This window comes from Pan paniscus, chromosome 1, assembly GCF_029289425.2.
Source record: "Pan paniscus chromosome 1, NHGRI_mPanPan1-v2.0_pri, whole genome shotgun sequence".
NCBI classification, from domain to species: domain Eukaryota; kingdom Metazoa; phylum Chordata; class Mammalia; order Primates; family Hominidae; genus Pan; species Pan paniscus.
The window spans coordinates 24,746,568-24,762,985 of NC_073249.2; the positions used below are offsets into that span (position 1 = coordinate 24,746,568).

At 42.0% G+C, this 16,418-nt stretch overlaps 1 protein-coding gene across 1 annotated transcript in view; it reads right to left on the reverse strand.

The window, feature by feature from the left end:
• Positions 1-2,363: 2,363 nt before the first annotated feature.
• The window catches only part of CNIH3 (cornichon family AMPA receptor auxiliary protein 3), a 343,860-nt gene continuing 329,805 nt past the window's right edge, over positions 2,364-16,418 (reverse strand). Inside the window, exon 6 of the mRNA XM_034947662.3 lies at positions 2,364-6,664. Coding sequence (XP_034803553.1) covers positions 6,658-6,664 — 7 coding nt within the window. The 3' untranslated portion in view covers positions 2,364-6,657. The remainder of the gene's footprint in view (positions 6,665-16,418) is intronic.

Sequence of the window (16,418 nt, forward strand, 5' to 3'; positions counted from 1 at the left end):
TTAATGCTTCATAGGAATGATGAGACATGTCCAATCCCCTCTTCATCCAGCCTGAACTACTTTTTCAGATTAATTCTGGAATGCCCTTGGCCCAGAGGAAGGGTCCATTCAGATGATAATGTGGTTTGACTCTGAGCCCCATCCAAATCTCAAATTGAATTGTAATCCCCAGTGTTGGGAGTGGGGCCTGGTGGGAGGTGATTGGATCATGTGGGTGGTTTCTAATGGCTTAGCACCATCCCCCTAGTGCTGTTTTGTGATAGAGTTCTCATGAAATCTGGTTGTTTAAAAGTGTGTGGCACCTCCCCCACCCTCTCTCTCCTGCTCCTGCCATGTAAGACATGCTTGCTTCCCCTTCATCTTCCACTATGATTGTAAGTTTCTTGAGGCCACCCCAGAAGCAGAGGCCTGTACATCTCTCAGAACCGTGAGCCAATTAAACTTCTTTTCTTTAGAAATTACCCAGTCTCAGGTAGTTCTTTATGGCAGCTCAAGAATGGACTAATGCAGATGGTTAGGAGGCCTTCCAATTTTATTGTTGATTACAAGTCTCATCAATAAGTCATGGTATTGAAAGTTAAATCCTCAGGAGGCTCCACCACACATTCATGAAGTCCAATGAGTGAATTGATGGTGTTATTGTTAATGCTGAGGATATCCAAGTGCAGAAAGGACTGAAAAGACAAGGAGATGGACAATGGTTTTCTCCTTAGAGTATAAATCATCTTAGAAACAAATATTCTTCCATTTCCAAGATAATTACTATCTTTGTTTCTTTGTTAGATAATAGCTTTTTGGTGCATGTGAAAATAATGTATCTTACTGTAAGAATAATTTTTGAAAGCATGTGAAAAATATAAAGAAATTAATAATCTCTCATCCTGATGCCACCTAGACAGAACTATTGTTAACTTTCTGGGGTATTCCTTCTGGTCAACTCATATTCACATAGGTACACATCTACGGTGATTTTGTGTGTTTTTCTTTTATTTAGTTGGAGTCCTATTGTATATGGAATTTAGTTCACTGCATTTCCCATTTAACATATAAAATAATATAAAAACCAATTTAATGGCTACACACTGGTTCATCAAATACATAAACATTAATTTATTTAACCAATGCTTCCCCCAGCAATGTTGGCCCTTATCTTGTGTTTTGCTTTCTGCTATGATAAACAGCTTGATTAACAGCATCTTTTTTTATACCTTTTCCCCTATGCCTCTCTGTTTATTTCACTGGGATTGATTGATAGCAGTGAAATTATTAAATTAAAGGATGTAGGCCAGGCGCAGTGGCTCACGCCTGTAATCCCAGCACTTTGCGAGGCCGAGGCAGGCGGATCACGAGGTCAGGAGATGGAGACCATCCTGGCTAACACAGTGAAACCCCGTCTCTACTAAAAACACAAAAAATTAGCCAGGCATGGTAGCGGGCACCTGTAGTACCAGCTACTTGGGAGGCTGAGGCAGGAGAATGGCGTGAACCCGGGAGGCGGAGCTTGCAGTGAGCTGAGATCGCACCACTGCACTCCAGCCTGGGCGAGCGAGACTCCCTCTCAAAAGAAAAAAAAAAAAGTATGTAGGGGCTGGGCACAATGGATCACACCTATGATCTCAACACTTTAGGAAGATCTCTTGAGTCCAGGTGTTCAAGACCAGCCTGGGCAACATAGTGAGACCCCATCTCTACAATACCTATAAATAGATAAATTAAAATTTAAAAATTAAAGGGTAAAAATATATACTGCTGAGCTGCCCTCTGGAAATTCTGTACTATTTTACATTCTCCCCTAGACTATGTAGGGGTGGAGGATGATAGAGAGAGGGGTGGGAAGAAAGTGAGAAAAAGGAAGCAGGGAAAAGACAGAATTGCAATGCAGACAGCACTATTGAGTTACTCTTTATGAATCCTGGAAGCTTGTCCCTCCCCAAGTACACTTTAAAGATGCCAATCAATTTTCTTGAATTTGGTTCCTAGAAAATAAGCTCCTACTGACCAGTGCTTCTGATCCTTCCAAATTCCCCAGGAATTCAAATTCCCATCTCAATTCTCAGAGATTCTAATGATGTATGAAGTCACTTACAAGTCTTCAGTTTTAAAACTTAAGAGGTTTTTTTCTCCCTTTTCAGAACATTTCAGATGGTGAGAGGTGTCATATTGAGCCTCAGTGATACTGCTCAAGACTGACTCTTTAAATAATATCCAGATTACAAAAGCAATTTTTTTCAGTGTCTTTGTTTTTCCTTCTCTAAATGTATATATTTTTATTTCAAAAATATGCTATACTCAGTCTTTAAGCTGGAAATGAAGAAAATACTATTAGAAATAAACCATCCATAGTCTTCACAAACACAGTCATTGTTAACATTTTATTATGTTTCCTTCAGGCTTTTATATATACATATGTATATATTACAACATTGTAAACATACTACAAATGCAGTTTCTTACTCAGCTTTTTCCCACTAAACAGCCATAAGCATTTTCCCGTGATATTACATAACCCTCATAAACCTTCATTTTTATGGCTGGATGTATTCCAGTGAGAAGATGAATCTTAATTTATGTGGCTGTTCCCCTTAGGAAAACATTTAGGATATTTCCTACTATAAATAATTCATGTCAATTCTTTTTGCATAAAGCTAATTTCATAGTTACCTTTGTTCTAAAATAGAGTTTTAGATACAAAATAGTCATATAGCTAATGATAATGATCAATTTTTGAGCATTTACTATAGGAATTTTACTTGCATTACCCCTACTCACAACTTTTCAAAGTAAATAATTATATCCCCATCTTGTAGATGAGGAAACTGAGACTCAGATATTAATTTGCTTTAAGATGCAAAGCTAAGCAATAATTAAACCCAGATCTTTATTGTTCCAAGAGCCCTTCCCTTTGGTCCAGATGATACAGGTACTTTACTGTATCAGAGGATGTAAATATTTTTTAAGGATCTTGACACATATTGTGTTCTAGTATTTTTGCCATCTTTTCCTCCATTTGGAGATTTTTAATTTGGGGCATTTGTTTATGTCTGTGTGCAGGATTGTTGGACCTAAGAAAGTTTTTAAAGTTTCTATTGTCAAATGTCAGTATTTTCCCTCTATTCTAAGCTTGGAGGGTTGGTGAATATCCACTACTTTTTTTCTATAGTTTGAGTTTGTTAATATTTAACTTTTTATTCCATGAGGAATTCAGTCTACCATGTGAAGGTATGGAATTTAGTATGTGGAATGAGAATAAACTAATTTATCTCTTGATTTTCTAACCATAGAACCTAAATCCATTTATTACAGATATTCTCTTTCCCATTGACAAATATTAGATTCTTATATGTAGTAGAATATGTTTCTTTGCTTTCTTCTATGTATCCACTCACCCAGTTAGTAAACATTTATTCAGTGCCTACACATGCCAGACAGTGGTCTAAGTGTCTCGATAGAGTGGAGGATGATAGCAGACTTATTAAACAAATAATTAAATCAATAATTACTTAATTATAGTATTTCTAACAGCTTTGAAGAAAATATATGAAGAATGCCATGGTGGCTCATAGCAAGAGTACCTGATTTACTCTTGCACAAATATCACACTTTCAATTTCTGAAGTTTTCTGAATTTTAATATCTAATAATTTAATATTCCCTTCCTAACCCATTGCTGTTCTTGCCTGCTTATTCTGTCAGGTGAAAGTAGGAATGATTTTTTTCAACTTATGAAAATATCCCATTGTACTATTGAATTAAATACATATTAAATACAGCAATTAAATTGTAAAGAATTGACATATTTCACATATTCCAAAATTCTACCCGTTTTCTTTTATAATTCTCAATAACATTTTGTAATTTTATAGTTTTCTCCAAATACATCATTCAATTTTATCATTAAGGTTGCTTGTAGGCATTTTGTACTTTTTCTGCTATTATAATCAGGATCCCAGTTTTTATTATATTTTATAACTTGTTTTTAATACTGTAGAAGCAAGCTATTGATTTTATGTATTTATTACACAATCAGCCACCTTACTGAGCTCGTTAATTCTCATATTTTTTTCTCAGTTTTACTCCTTTGGATTTTCAATAGATGCATTTCTACCTTCAATTAATAATAGCTTTTTCTCCTCCTTAACAATATTTAGGCCTCTTTCTTTTTTATTCTATTTATATCAAATTGGCCAGAACACCCAAAAAAGTAAACAGTGGTGGTTATGAACATCCTTACTTTGTGCCTAGTTCTTCATTATTTCTCTGTTTCATGTGATGCTGGCTGATGATAAAATGTTATACTTTTTAATTAGTTGAAGAAAGTAGCCATCTATTCTTAATTTTTAAGAGGTTTTATTAGTAACAGATGTTCAATTTTATTATATCCATTTTGATGTCTTTTCTTAATGATCTCTTATGTAAGATAATTATTTCTTCAGATTATTAGCTACTGCATCAGTCACATTTGGTTGAGATATTTGGTGATTTTCTTTCTAAATAATGCTGCAACATTCTTGAGTACCATGGCAGCACCCTGGAGCCTTAGAAGAGGCTTGGGCCTAGACTCAGCCCACCTTGAAAGTGCAGAAACAGCCCTGTGAATTCAAGTAGAAGATGCCCAAGGCTCCTGAAGAAGAGATCCAAGGCCCCACAGGGCATAAATGTTCTATAATTTGAAGGGGGGGGATCTCTATTCCTCTAAGAGAATAATGAATTGATTTGATAATGGTAGGAGTGTTTCAGTGTTGTTGAGTGTAAGAAAATTTTGGACATGTCTTGCTCCTGGGATGCTGTGGGTGCCAGAGCTTTCCATGCATACCTGGACCTTAGTATAGTTTGGTCTGGTAAGCTTGGTTGAAGGACATCGCCAAACAAAATTTGAGATGTGAAATAAACCTTGGCCGTAAGTTTTGGGTCTGGTATTTAGTCAACTTGGAGTAGAGCTTATTTGAAATAATTTCTTGATCACCTTCAGAGTCTTCTAACAGCTACATCCAAGAGCCTTGATTTGCTGAGTTGCTCATCTCATTGGCCATTGATTCAATGAACATGTATTGAGCACCACTTATGTGCCCGGTACTGGGCTGGGGTGTTGCAAAATGCAAGCTTTATTATTATATGGGCATGGTGAGTTTATTATGATTTGGGATCAGGAGTTGACTGCCACTGAAAAGATAGTATGTTACCCACAGTTCCCCAGAGGAGGGTGCATGCCATGCCACACAGGGCCACATGGGGAAGCACCAGGGTCAGTCAGCAGGCAGAGAGAGGGAGGGAGGAAGTGTGGAAGGGCCTTTACTATGGTGTCTGTAGGAAGGAAAAGGAAGGGCAGGATAAGTGGATTTAGGGTTGGTTAGTGTGAATAAGTCTGGCAGGCTGTGAGGTTTAGGAGCAGTCCGGAGTTGCCTGGGACCTGGTCCTGGGATGGTTAGGACAGGGGAATACCAGCCCAGAGTGTGAGAGCCCTGTGAGCGTCTGATAAAGGCGGTGGTTGGAGAATATGGGCTTGGGGTTGGTTAGTGGTCAGATGAGGAGTACACTTGCAGACCCATCCTTTTCTATCTCTAAGAACTAGTTAGCCCTGGGAGTAAACATCTTGGGATCAGCAAAGCCACTGATATCAAAACATCAGAAAATACAGAAGATTAAAATGCATGATCAATACATAGAGCTTTCAATGAGAAAGGTGATACTGCAAGCCATGAGAAGGGTCAGAGGAAGAGTTTCATGAAAATACTGGGAAAAAATTTCCTGCTATTCCATTGATATCTCTTAACCAGGGCATCAACAGTCCAGGCTATTAAGAAGTCCTTGAATCAATAGAAGAAAAAAATATAGGGAGAAAAGTTGACTAACCTCAGGAGAAGTGAGGCTTTTGCTCCCCTGATTTTACTCTTCCCTGAAATGGGTCAAAACCAGAGACAGCTTCAAGGACAGAGCTGAGGGGCTGTGGCTGGAGGAGGAGCCTCTAGTGGGAGCAGGTGAACAGGGCTGGATGGGACAGGCACTCTCTTGACAAATGGCCCTTCTTCAAGTGGCTTCGGGACCCCTCCAGCCCTTCTTTCCCATGCAGCTTGGGGTGGGAATGGTGGTGGAAATCTACTGCTCAGGATGACTTCTTCACCGCCCCAGGATGTACGGAGAGGTCAGCTCAGTCCCATTCTCTCCCAGGTTTACGAAAATTGTTATTTCTCTGAGCCCATCAGTTGATCACAGAGGCCAGTCTCTGCTCAGCATTATATTCTAGGAAACATGGTTCAGCAAACACAAGTGTCTGCTAACGAAGGATGAGACCCAGACACCCAAACATTTTGTTCAAAATAAGAAACCTACAAAGTCTTAGGTTTTACCTATCTTTATGTCCATTCGTGTGGAAGAAGAAAGTATCAATGAAAACTTACAACACGGACACCATTCAGAAAACTGAGATATCGACTTAAACATTATTCCCTTACCAGGACAACTAATTATTAAGTAAGACAACCATTAAGAATTGCAAAAACATTTTTTACAAGTCTTTTATTTTTAAAGGTACCACCTGCAATGAATTTTATGATGCAGAATAGCTTCAGGAAAATGGAGAAATTTTCATCTTGCTGAGGTTGTTTTCATCAGCAGTTGAAAGGTTGCACAGTTTCAAGGTTAAGCAATGTAATTTCATTCTTTAGCACCTAAGAAAACAGAACAGACTGACAATCTGAGGACTTACAATTTGGAAAAGAGAAGGGTAGCACAGGAAGATTAACAAATGAGTTATAGGGCATAAGATGTTTTTCATCTATATACTTACAAGCAATTCCAATGTTTACCGATGTTCTCAAAGAATATCACAGAAGATACAGTTCCAATCCATGACAACGTGGCTTAAAACCCTCTTTTCCTTTCTTTCCTTTCAATCTTGCTCACAGACCTTGTGGATCAAAGAGTCTCTCTCCCTTTCATTTCCAGCTTGCTGCCAACACTTCTCCAGTAAACCATGCAGGTGGCTCTCAACTTCTTTGGTGCCCCAGCCCCTACTCTTGGAACTACTTTTTTCTCTCACTAGATATTTGCCTCCTCTTTGATGGAAATGTTCTGGCCTCTCCCAGTAGATGTTCCTGCCCAGGCATTGAGCTAACAAATTCAAAGTTTCCCTTGGAAAGAAAGGGAGGAGGGAGGTTCAAGGATTCTCTTTCTTTCACAGTCAGGAGCATAGGAATGATGCATAAATCGCATAATTCAATAATTTGTTTCTTGATCATTCTTTTCATCGAAGTGACAATATCTTAAAGGCCAACCTTTGTGCCTAGAAAAATGGCCCACAAAACCCACTGGGCATGGTTTTAGTCCGGATCCCTGGTCTTTGGGTATGATGAGGGGTGGGGCTGGAAGGGGGAAAAAGAAAGTGCTCAGTCTCTTAGGGGCACTTTTTCAAATTCTACTGCCTCTTTACAGAAACTCAAAGTCTCCTCTCCACTGAGACTCACACTGACTTCTCGTTCTCTCAAACCCAATCGAATACCTTGTTTGTTGGTAAATCTCATTGACTTCACTTCAGATCATGTCCAAAATCCAACCACTTCCTGGCACTTTCTCTGCCACCACTCCCATCCAAGCCGCTGCCAACTCCCACTTGGGTTATTGCAGTAGCCAACCTGTGTTAGTAGCCTATTTCCACTGCAACAAACTCCTCAAACTGAGCAACTTAAAGCAACACAGATTTATGTTCTCACAGTTCTGGAGGTCAGAAGTCTGAAGTGGATCTCACTGGGCTAAAATCAAGGTGTCAGCAGGACTGCTTTCCATCTGGAAACTCCGGGCAGAAGTCATCTTCTTGCCTTATTGAGCTTCTACAGATGCCTTGCATTGTATGGCTCGTGGTCCCTTCCATCTCAAAGCCAACAATGGCTGGGCGAGTCTTTCCCACACTGCATCACCCTGCCTCCCTCTCTCCTGCCTTCCTCTCACTTATAAGGACCGTTGTGATTTCCTTATGCACCTGGATAATCCAAGATTGTCTCCCCACGTCACGGTCAGCTGATTAGCAACCATAGTTCCATCTGTAACTTTAATTGCCCCTTCTCATGTAAAATAACATATTCACAGGTTCTGAGGATTTGGATGTGGACATCTTTGTGGGCCGTTACTCTGCTCACTACACCTCTTAACTCACTCCCAGTTTCTTGCCTCCCTTAAATCACTTCTTCACACAGCAGCCAAAGTAGTCCACTTAACCACATATCACATCACCTCACCGTGCTCAAGACCTTGTGAGGGCTCCCACTTTGTAGTCCCAACAGCCCTCAACACCACTAAGGTCCTTCTTATGAGCTCTATGAATGTATTTGCTGAATTTGAATACTCCTATCATTCCTGGCATCCACCCCACTGCATTACGGGAAATAAGATTGCATTCTATTTGCTAATGTTTTATTGAGAATGTCTTCGTCTATATTCAGAAGTGAAGCTGGTTGTTTGCTTTCTGTGTTGTCTTTTGTTTTGCTTTGTAGAACAGATTGGGGGCTTTGCGTCTTCTATAAATTAAATTAGCATGGAAGTCTTTGTTTCTTAAAAGCTTGAAAAAATTCCATGCCTTAAAACATTTTTTAAAACTTCACTGAGCCTTAAATTGACTAAGCATAACAAACAATAGGTAACAATGTGAAGAAGTCTCCCAAGATTTTTAAAAACACATGTTATTAGTTGCCATCCATTCTCCAGAATCTTTTCTGTTCGATTCCATTCACTTACTCTAACCCAAATTGAATACAAAAATTTTGACTAAGGTACTCCCTTCTAACCCATTCCCAGTCCTACCTTAGAATCTAACTCCTGAGGTGCTCACACTACTGGGGTTTCAAATTAGCTTGCTGTCCAGATGTCTGACCCTATTAACCAGAGGGCTGGCCCAGTGCACAGGTGGCCTGTCATGCTGGTTAGACTGAATGAATGAGCTGAAGAAAAGATCTGTGATCCTTTTCTAGGACTCTGGATTATTTAGGAGACCCATTGTAGGGGAATTCCATCCCTGGATCCCCCTACATGTAGTCTCTGATGTGATAGAATAAAATGAAAATAGAATCAGCTACGATTGTTTCCATACATGTTAAGACTGGTACTCCCTAGCCAGAAAAAAGTTATTTCTACTTTAGTCTAACAGAGGAATCAAATGTTGCCCCATAGCACAATTTTTAAAATTTTAATTAAAACCTACTAACTTGAAATTTATGTACAGTCATTCTCCTTAATGTCACCTTAGCCAATTTTATAAACTATCTCTACTTGAAAGCCCTTCAGATATCACTCTCAGAAACAGCCCGAATCCATGACAAGGGTGAGTCACATGTCAAATATGTAAACACAAAATTAGAGTGGAGACTGGACATTCACTCTGTGTCTTAGGACAAGGAAGGCTTTGCTGCCCTGAGAGTTGATGGGGGCAACTCCGGAGCTTTGACTACCAAATAATCTGAGGGTCTTTGCCTATCAGCTAAACCACACAATTGCTATCAATATCGGGCTTTCTTCATGTTTCAGATGTCCCAAGATGAAGAGAGATGTAGTTATAGATGTCACTTCTACGCATGCTGTCAGTGTTTACTGCAGAGGGTAGTGGATCCCTAACAGAGGGTGAAGGGAATTATTCCCGTCCACCTTGCAACCAGCCCTGTGTTCAGCACAGCAGCCTCAGAGGTGTATCCACTACACAAGAAGACAGGAAGTCAACAGCATGCTCCCAGCTGGTGGGAGTAGCATGAACATTCACAGCAATTTCCAGTGGCAAATGACTGTCCTGTTACATAGCTTCATATTTTCCTCTCTGTTTTAACTTCTCAAGTCAATCGAAGTACTACATATTATAAAGTGAGGGGACTGACTAAATGACACACAAGACACTCCATTATATTACAGCGGCAGTCTGTGTATTACATAACCCTTGGCCTCAGGTGACTTACAGTAAAGTTGGGCAAACAAGAAAACAGAACGAGAAGTTATCCGTGTAAGTATTTAGCATACCATATGCCTGGCACATGGTATGGATTCAAAGAGCTTTAGCTATCAGTATTATTATGATTGTTATTGGGAATATAAGATTACTGTCAGAAACATGAGAACAATGTTGAGAAACACACCAGTATCCTCACTGTTTGCATTGTCACCATCCATCTTCCTTTCAGGCCTTGTAGGGGCAAAGGAGGCATGGCAACTGAGCCAGTGCTACAGGGTTGCTCCAGGGACAGCAGCTTGGGATAAGAATCCATTCTTTTTTTTTTTTTTTTTGAGATGGAGTTTCCCTCTTGTTGCCCAGGCTGGAGTGCAATGGTGTGATCTCTGCTCACCGCAACCTCCGCCTCCTGGGTTCAAGCGATTCTCCTGTCTCAGCCTCCCAAGTAGCTGGGATTACAGGCGTGCACCACCATGCCCAGCTAATTTTGTATTTTTCACAGAGACTGAGTTTCTCCATGTTGTTCAGGCTGGTCTCAATCTCCCAACCTCAGGTGATCTGCCCACCTTGGCCTCCCAAAATGCTGGGATTACAGGCATGAGTCACAGCGCCCGGCCAAGAATCCATTCTTAGCCATCCAGGAGCAGAGTCAGAGGGGAAAGAACAAGCCAACACCTGAAGAAGTGCTGAGAGAGTCTAAGCCAGGGAAGCCAAGCCAAAAGCCAAACGCTGCTGGTCAGCGGGAAAGGACGCCATGGGTCAGGAGCCAGGTAGAACCCAGAGGAGAAAAGAAGCCAATTTGGAGCAACTCAGGGAGGATCGAAAGTGGTGCTGGAACCGTAGCCATAGTTCACCTTTGCAGGCCACTGGGCATGGCCACGTTTAACCATCAGAAAGCTGAAGGGCCAGGGTCCATATACAATACTATAGGACAGTGGTTCTCAAAGAGAGTTCCTTAGGTCCAACAGCATCACCACAACCCTGGAACTTGTTAGAAATGCAGATCCTCAGGCCCGCCCTAAACCTACTAAATATCAACATCTAAGGGTGAGCCCAGCCTCTGCAATAAGGAACTGCAGTCATGTAAACTCTATAAGTCAGCATTTCCCTACTTCAGCTGTATAAAAACCATCTGGGCAGATTAACAGATACCCATGCTCGCAACCTACCCTACATCAATCAAATCAAAATCTTTGAGGAGTGGAGCTGTGGGGGCATTTGGCTTTTTTTTTTTTTTTTTTTTTTTTTTTTTTGCTCTCTGGGTGATTCTAATGGTGGAAACCACTAGCTCTAAACATCTTCCTAAGGAGAAATCCCTTTATAATTTAAGGTATTACTAGGGCATCATTGTTACCCATGCTGGACACAGTGGAAAGACCGTATGTTCCAAATTTATCAGCCCTTTTCTTCGGGTTTCATGTAGCTTTAAATGAGACAGCTTATTGGAAGGACTTTTAGCAACATTGTCTGATTGTAGTCAGCAAGGTTTTCTCTTCGCCCTGCTGAACGGATTATTCTTCGAGTATCAAAGAGTAGAAACTATAATCCTTTGAAGTGACTAAGGACAAGCTTTCCAGAAACCTGGGATCAACACAACCCAAATGAAGGCAACTGTGTGTGTCGTCTCTGGATAGCTGGTAAAGAACAAGTGCTTCTTCAACTGAGATGAAAATTAATTCAGAGGTCAATACAGGTTCATTGTGTTCATTGTGATGGAAGATCCACTCACTAATTTCATTTGGGGATTAAATCTTTATTGTCTACTCTGCATTTCCATCTGTTTTCACAGTTTCTTTGCTTCTGTACTGAATTTCAATCAGCAGAGGAAAGGACATTGTTATGCCCTCTCTGTTTCTTCATTTTTCTCTCTTGCATCCTTGTTCAATTCCTCCTGCTCTTCCCCTCCTCCTTCCCCCAGCCCCACTGGGTCTGAAATGCCCTGTCTATTTGATGTGAATTACACATCCTTGAGACTGGGACTTGCTTCTATTAAGACCACTTGCAGCTACCTCCAGCCATAATTGCAATTATAATTGGATGCAATTATTTGCTAAGTGTGCTTACAAATTTACCAGAGAGGCTAGATTAATTGTGGTTCATAATATCGTAAAGCCTCCCATCATGTTAAGATGCCACTTAATTCCTTCATTCTTCTAAACTAATTAATCCACAAGCAACATGCACTTAATAGTCTCTGAATAATTACCAAGCTGGTCCAGTCTTTGCTAAGGTCAGCCCAAGCGGGCAGTCTTGTGGGGTCCTTCAGGCCTACAGTGCATGTAGAGCAGCCTTCTCTAGTGTCTTCCTCTCACTGCCTCATTGTCAGCAGGTGAACCAAGCCCCTCTCCTCAAAATAACGTTTCTGGAAGTTTCTCTATTCTTTTTTTAATGATAAGAGACATGGTAGCAGAAATAACTTCTGCTCCTGCAAAATCACCCTTTTAATGCCTAAACTCAACTTCTCCATCAGCTGCAGGGGTGATGGAAGGAGGGGCTGGAGGCAGGGAACTGTCATGCAGGTTGCATTAAATCCCATTCTGTGTGCAATTAGACAGCCGTGTACAGATTTCTGGAAAGGCCACCTGCCCCTTCCTTGCACAGCCTTCTTTAGCTCTGCAGATTACTCTGCTTCCGCAGCTCTCCTCCCACCAGCACCCTCTTGCCTCCCCCGGCCTTGCACTTCACAGCCGTTGCCAGCCAGCATCCCCGCACTGTAAGAAAAGCATGCATTTTGGTTCACAAAACAGCTTTCCATCTCATTTTTACCTGGGAACAAGTCGGTGACTTGATATCATAGGAGGTGTCTTCTCCATTTTACGAATAGCAGAAATGAGGCTCTGGGAGTTGTAGTGACTTGCCCCAGGCAGAACCCAGACTCAAGCTTCCTGACTGCACACACGCAGGCACTTGGTGGACCACTCAGCCTCTTGGGGCACTTGAAAGTCTTCTGGAAAAACCTCCTGAGATCTGGTGCACCCTGACCCACCAGCCCCATTGTTGAAAATTCCAGATTAGAGATCTTTCATTTGGTTGGGGCGTTGGGTCTGAGTTAAAATGCACTGCCCTTGGAAGAGGTGGCACGTTAGGCTTCCATTGGATACTGAGAATATATTGATTAGCCTCCATGCTCAGAATGCCCCTCACAAAGTGGAGACAGGGGGCTTAGGAAAAGAAGTCAGTTTTCTTGAGGATCAGGAAAGGAAAGGTGGAGTGGGGCAGGAAACCCCAGAACTGGGGCATTGAGAACATCATGGCATCTGGGATGGGTGAGTGACATGAAAGTGATCAGAGAAGGAGAGGCAGGCAACATCAACTCCAGACCTCATTAACTACCTATTCCATAGACTGTACAGGCGCCACCTGACTTGAAATTCCCTCTCTGCTTAGGTCTAAAAGGCCAGGGACACAACCCGCTGCCAAAGAGGGGCAGGTGAGACAATCAAGAAGGAGCCCCCAGTTTGTCTTGACCTCAGATCCTGCCTCTGCTTTTGTACAACACTGACTGCACGGTGGGGAAGCTGACACCTTTCCCCACGCATTGACCTAACACAGCCGAAACCTTCCATCTGTGTGGTCAAGGCGAGGAGTGAAGTCACAAGCAATCTCATTGTCATTAAGCTCATGCAGAAGAACTTGGAATCCCAGAAGATTAGAATCCAGTCTTAGTGTCTACATCCTACTATGTCTTATTCCCCCTATTCAAGCATTAACTTGCTTGGAGAAAAGACTGTTTCTCTTTTCATCCTTTTCTTACCACCTCCCTACCCAGCACAGATTCCCCTCAAAGCTAACAAAGTCTGCCTTATGTGCTTAGAAAATAAAACTTTAAAAAAAGCTTAGTTAAATATATGAAAGAAATGAACACATTGAAGCTGTCTTCCCTAACTCTACACTTTGGTAGTGTCTTATGGAGAGTGGGAACACAGTCTTAGTCCTCTCTGCATCGTAAGTACTGGCTCGATGCCTGACGCGCAATACATGCTTGTTGAACATCCACTGGATGCTGCTGCTCCATTGTCCCTTCTTTGGTCTTCATGGTTTCTCAGGCTGTCTGTGGATGTTTCTTGCTCTTCTGGGGCTAAGGCTCATGCTTTCCACAATGAGGAGGCTGACACCCCCGTGCTACTGTGCACCTGCTTACTGCCAGCATGATCTCATGTGTCTCTGCTTCTACTTCTTCCCATATCACATCTGTTCTTCCAGCTCCCCACGTCTAACCTTCTTCCCTTAGACATATTCTCCAAGTAGCTCCTCCTTGTCCTTCTCCCACGTGCTGTATCCCCTTCACCAGCCCAGCTCGCCTACTAACTCCTTCGCTGACCACTCAGGTCCCACTAAAGTGGCGGCTCCGTTTTCTAAATTCTTAGTGTGTTTCCAGTCTGAGCCACATGGTTTAGCCCTCTGCCAACGGTGTGCTGCATTATCTTTGGTGATCTGTGCTCCATAAGCAAGTTGAGCCTGCCTATCCTCACACTGTGCTCCTCCAACCCATCTGCCCCTCCTTCCAGCAGTGGAAACAGAAAAGATGCCCAATTATTGGGAAGCATTTATTCATTTTCATGCCCTGGGCTTACACATGAGAAGAAAGTATAGTATCATGAAGTATTTCTCAAAGGATGGAAGTCATGTCACTTAAATCATATTCTCCTGGCAGAGGGGTAAAGAGGAACCTGTTAAAAATTCAGATTCCTGGAGAAATAGGAACGCTTTTACACTGTTGGTGGGAATGTAAATTAGGCCAACCATTGTGGAAGACAGTGTGGTGATTCCTCAAAGACCTAGAACCAGAAATACCATTTGACCCAGCAATCCCATTACTGGGTATATACCCAAAGGAATATAAATCATTCTATTATAAAGATGCATGCATTCATATGTTCATTGCAGCACTGTTCATGATAGCAAAGACATGGAATCAACCCAAATGCCCACCAATGATAGACTGGATAATGAAAATGTGGTACGTATACACCATGGAATACTATGCATCCATAAAAAGGAACAAGATCATGTCCTTTGCAGGGACATGAATGAAGCTGGAAGCCATTATCCTCAGCAAACTAACACAGGAACAGAAAACCAAACACTGCATGTTCTCACTTATAAGTGGGAGCTGAACAATGAGAACACATGGACACAGGGAGGGAAACAACACACACTGGGGCCTGTCATGGGGGGTGCAGGGAAAGGGAGAGCATCAAGATAAATAACTAATTCATGCAGGGCTTAATACCTAGGTGATGGGGTTGATAGGTGCAACAAACTACCATGGCACATGTTTACCTACGTAACAAACCTGCACGTCCTGCACATGTATTCCAGAACTTAACATTAAATTAAATTGAATTTTTTAAAAAATTCAGATTTCTGGGCCTTGCCTCAAGCCCATCAGAATCTTTGAAGGTGGGTTCAGGATCTGAGTTGTCACAAACTACCCCAGATGATTCCTAAGCAAACCGGCCAAAGAGCTACCAAATTAGTGGTTCGGAGCCTGGGTCAACCATTGTTGATCCAGGCCTGGGGGCCTGACTGGGGGCTTGACTGGGTTAGACTCTCAGCCAATTTATTTACTTCCCTGTACTTTACTTAATCATCAATAAACTGGAGGCAAAAATAGCCCCCACCTCAAAGGACTGTTGTGAAGATAAGAAAAATACTGAGCAGGGAGCTTGGCAAAGAGTAAGTGCTCAATAAACAACACTTTGGAGCTTTTGAAGAAAGAAAATTCTTCACAATTCTTGCTGTTTCCTTCCAAGTGGAGGGAGCTCCATTAGCACAACACTGTCAGCATCTCTCTACCACTGCACTCACTCTGCCACAGGGAAAGTCGTGTGATACCTCATCGATTAACTTGGGAAGAGCAAATTGGAAATGCTTGGCTCAGTTGCTCCCTTTTTCTCTTAAGAATAAAGCTGTCAGACGGCACAGTGGCTCATGCCTGTAATCCCAGCACTTTGAGAGGCCAAGGCAGGAGGATTACCTGAGGTCGGGAGATCGAGACCAGCTTGACCAACGTGGAGAAACCCCGTCTCTACTAAAAATACAAAATTAGCTGAGCATGGTGGCACATGCCTGTAATCCCAGCTACTGAGGAGGCTGAGGCAGGAGAATCGCTTGAACCCGGGAGGTGGAGGCTGCAGTGAGCTGAGATTGTGCCATTGCACTCCAGCCTGGGCAACAAGAGCAAAATTCCATCTCAAAAAAAAAAAAAAAAAAGGAACTGTCCCCAAATAGTACACATCCTCCATTGTTCTTTCAGGAGCGAACTCTATCCTTGTATGAGAATGAAGTCAGGGGTAAGGGAGGAGGAGGAAGCTGATGTAACTCTGATCCACCCTGCTTCACTCTTCCCAGGCCCAGCTGGGCTGTGATTGGGTGAGTTACCAAACCTAATTCCAGGATTCAGTAGTAGGAAACTATAGTGGCATGGCCCCAATTACTGTCACTGCTTGTAACCCGCTGGGGACTTTGTGCTTCCTATCCCTTCTATTCTGGGCTTT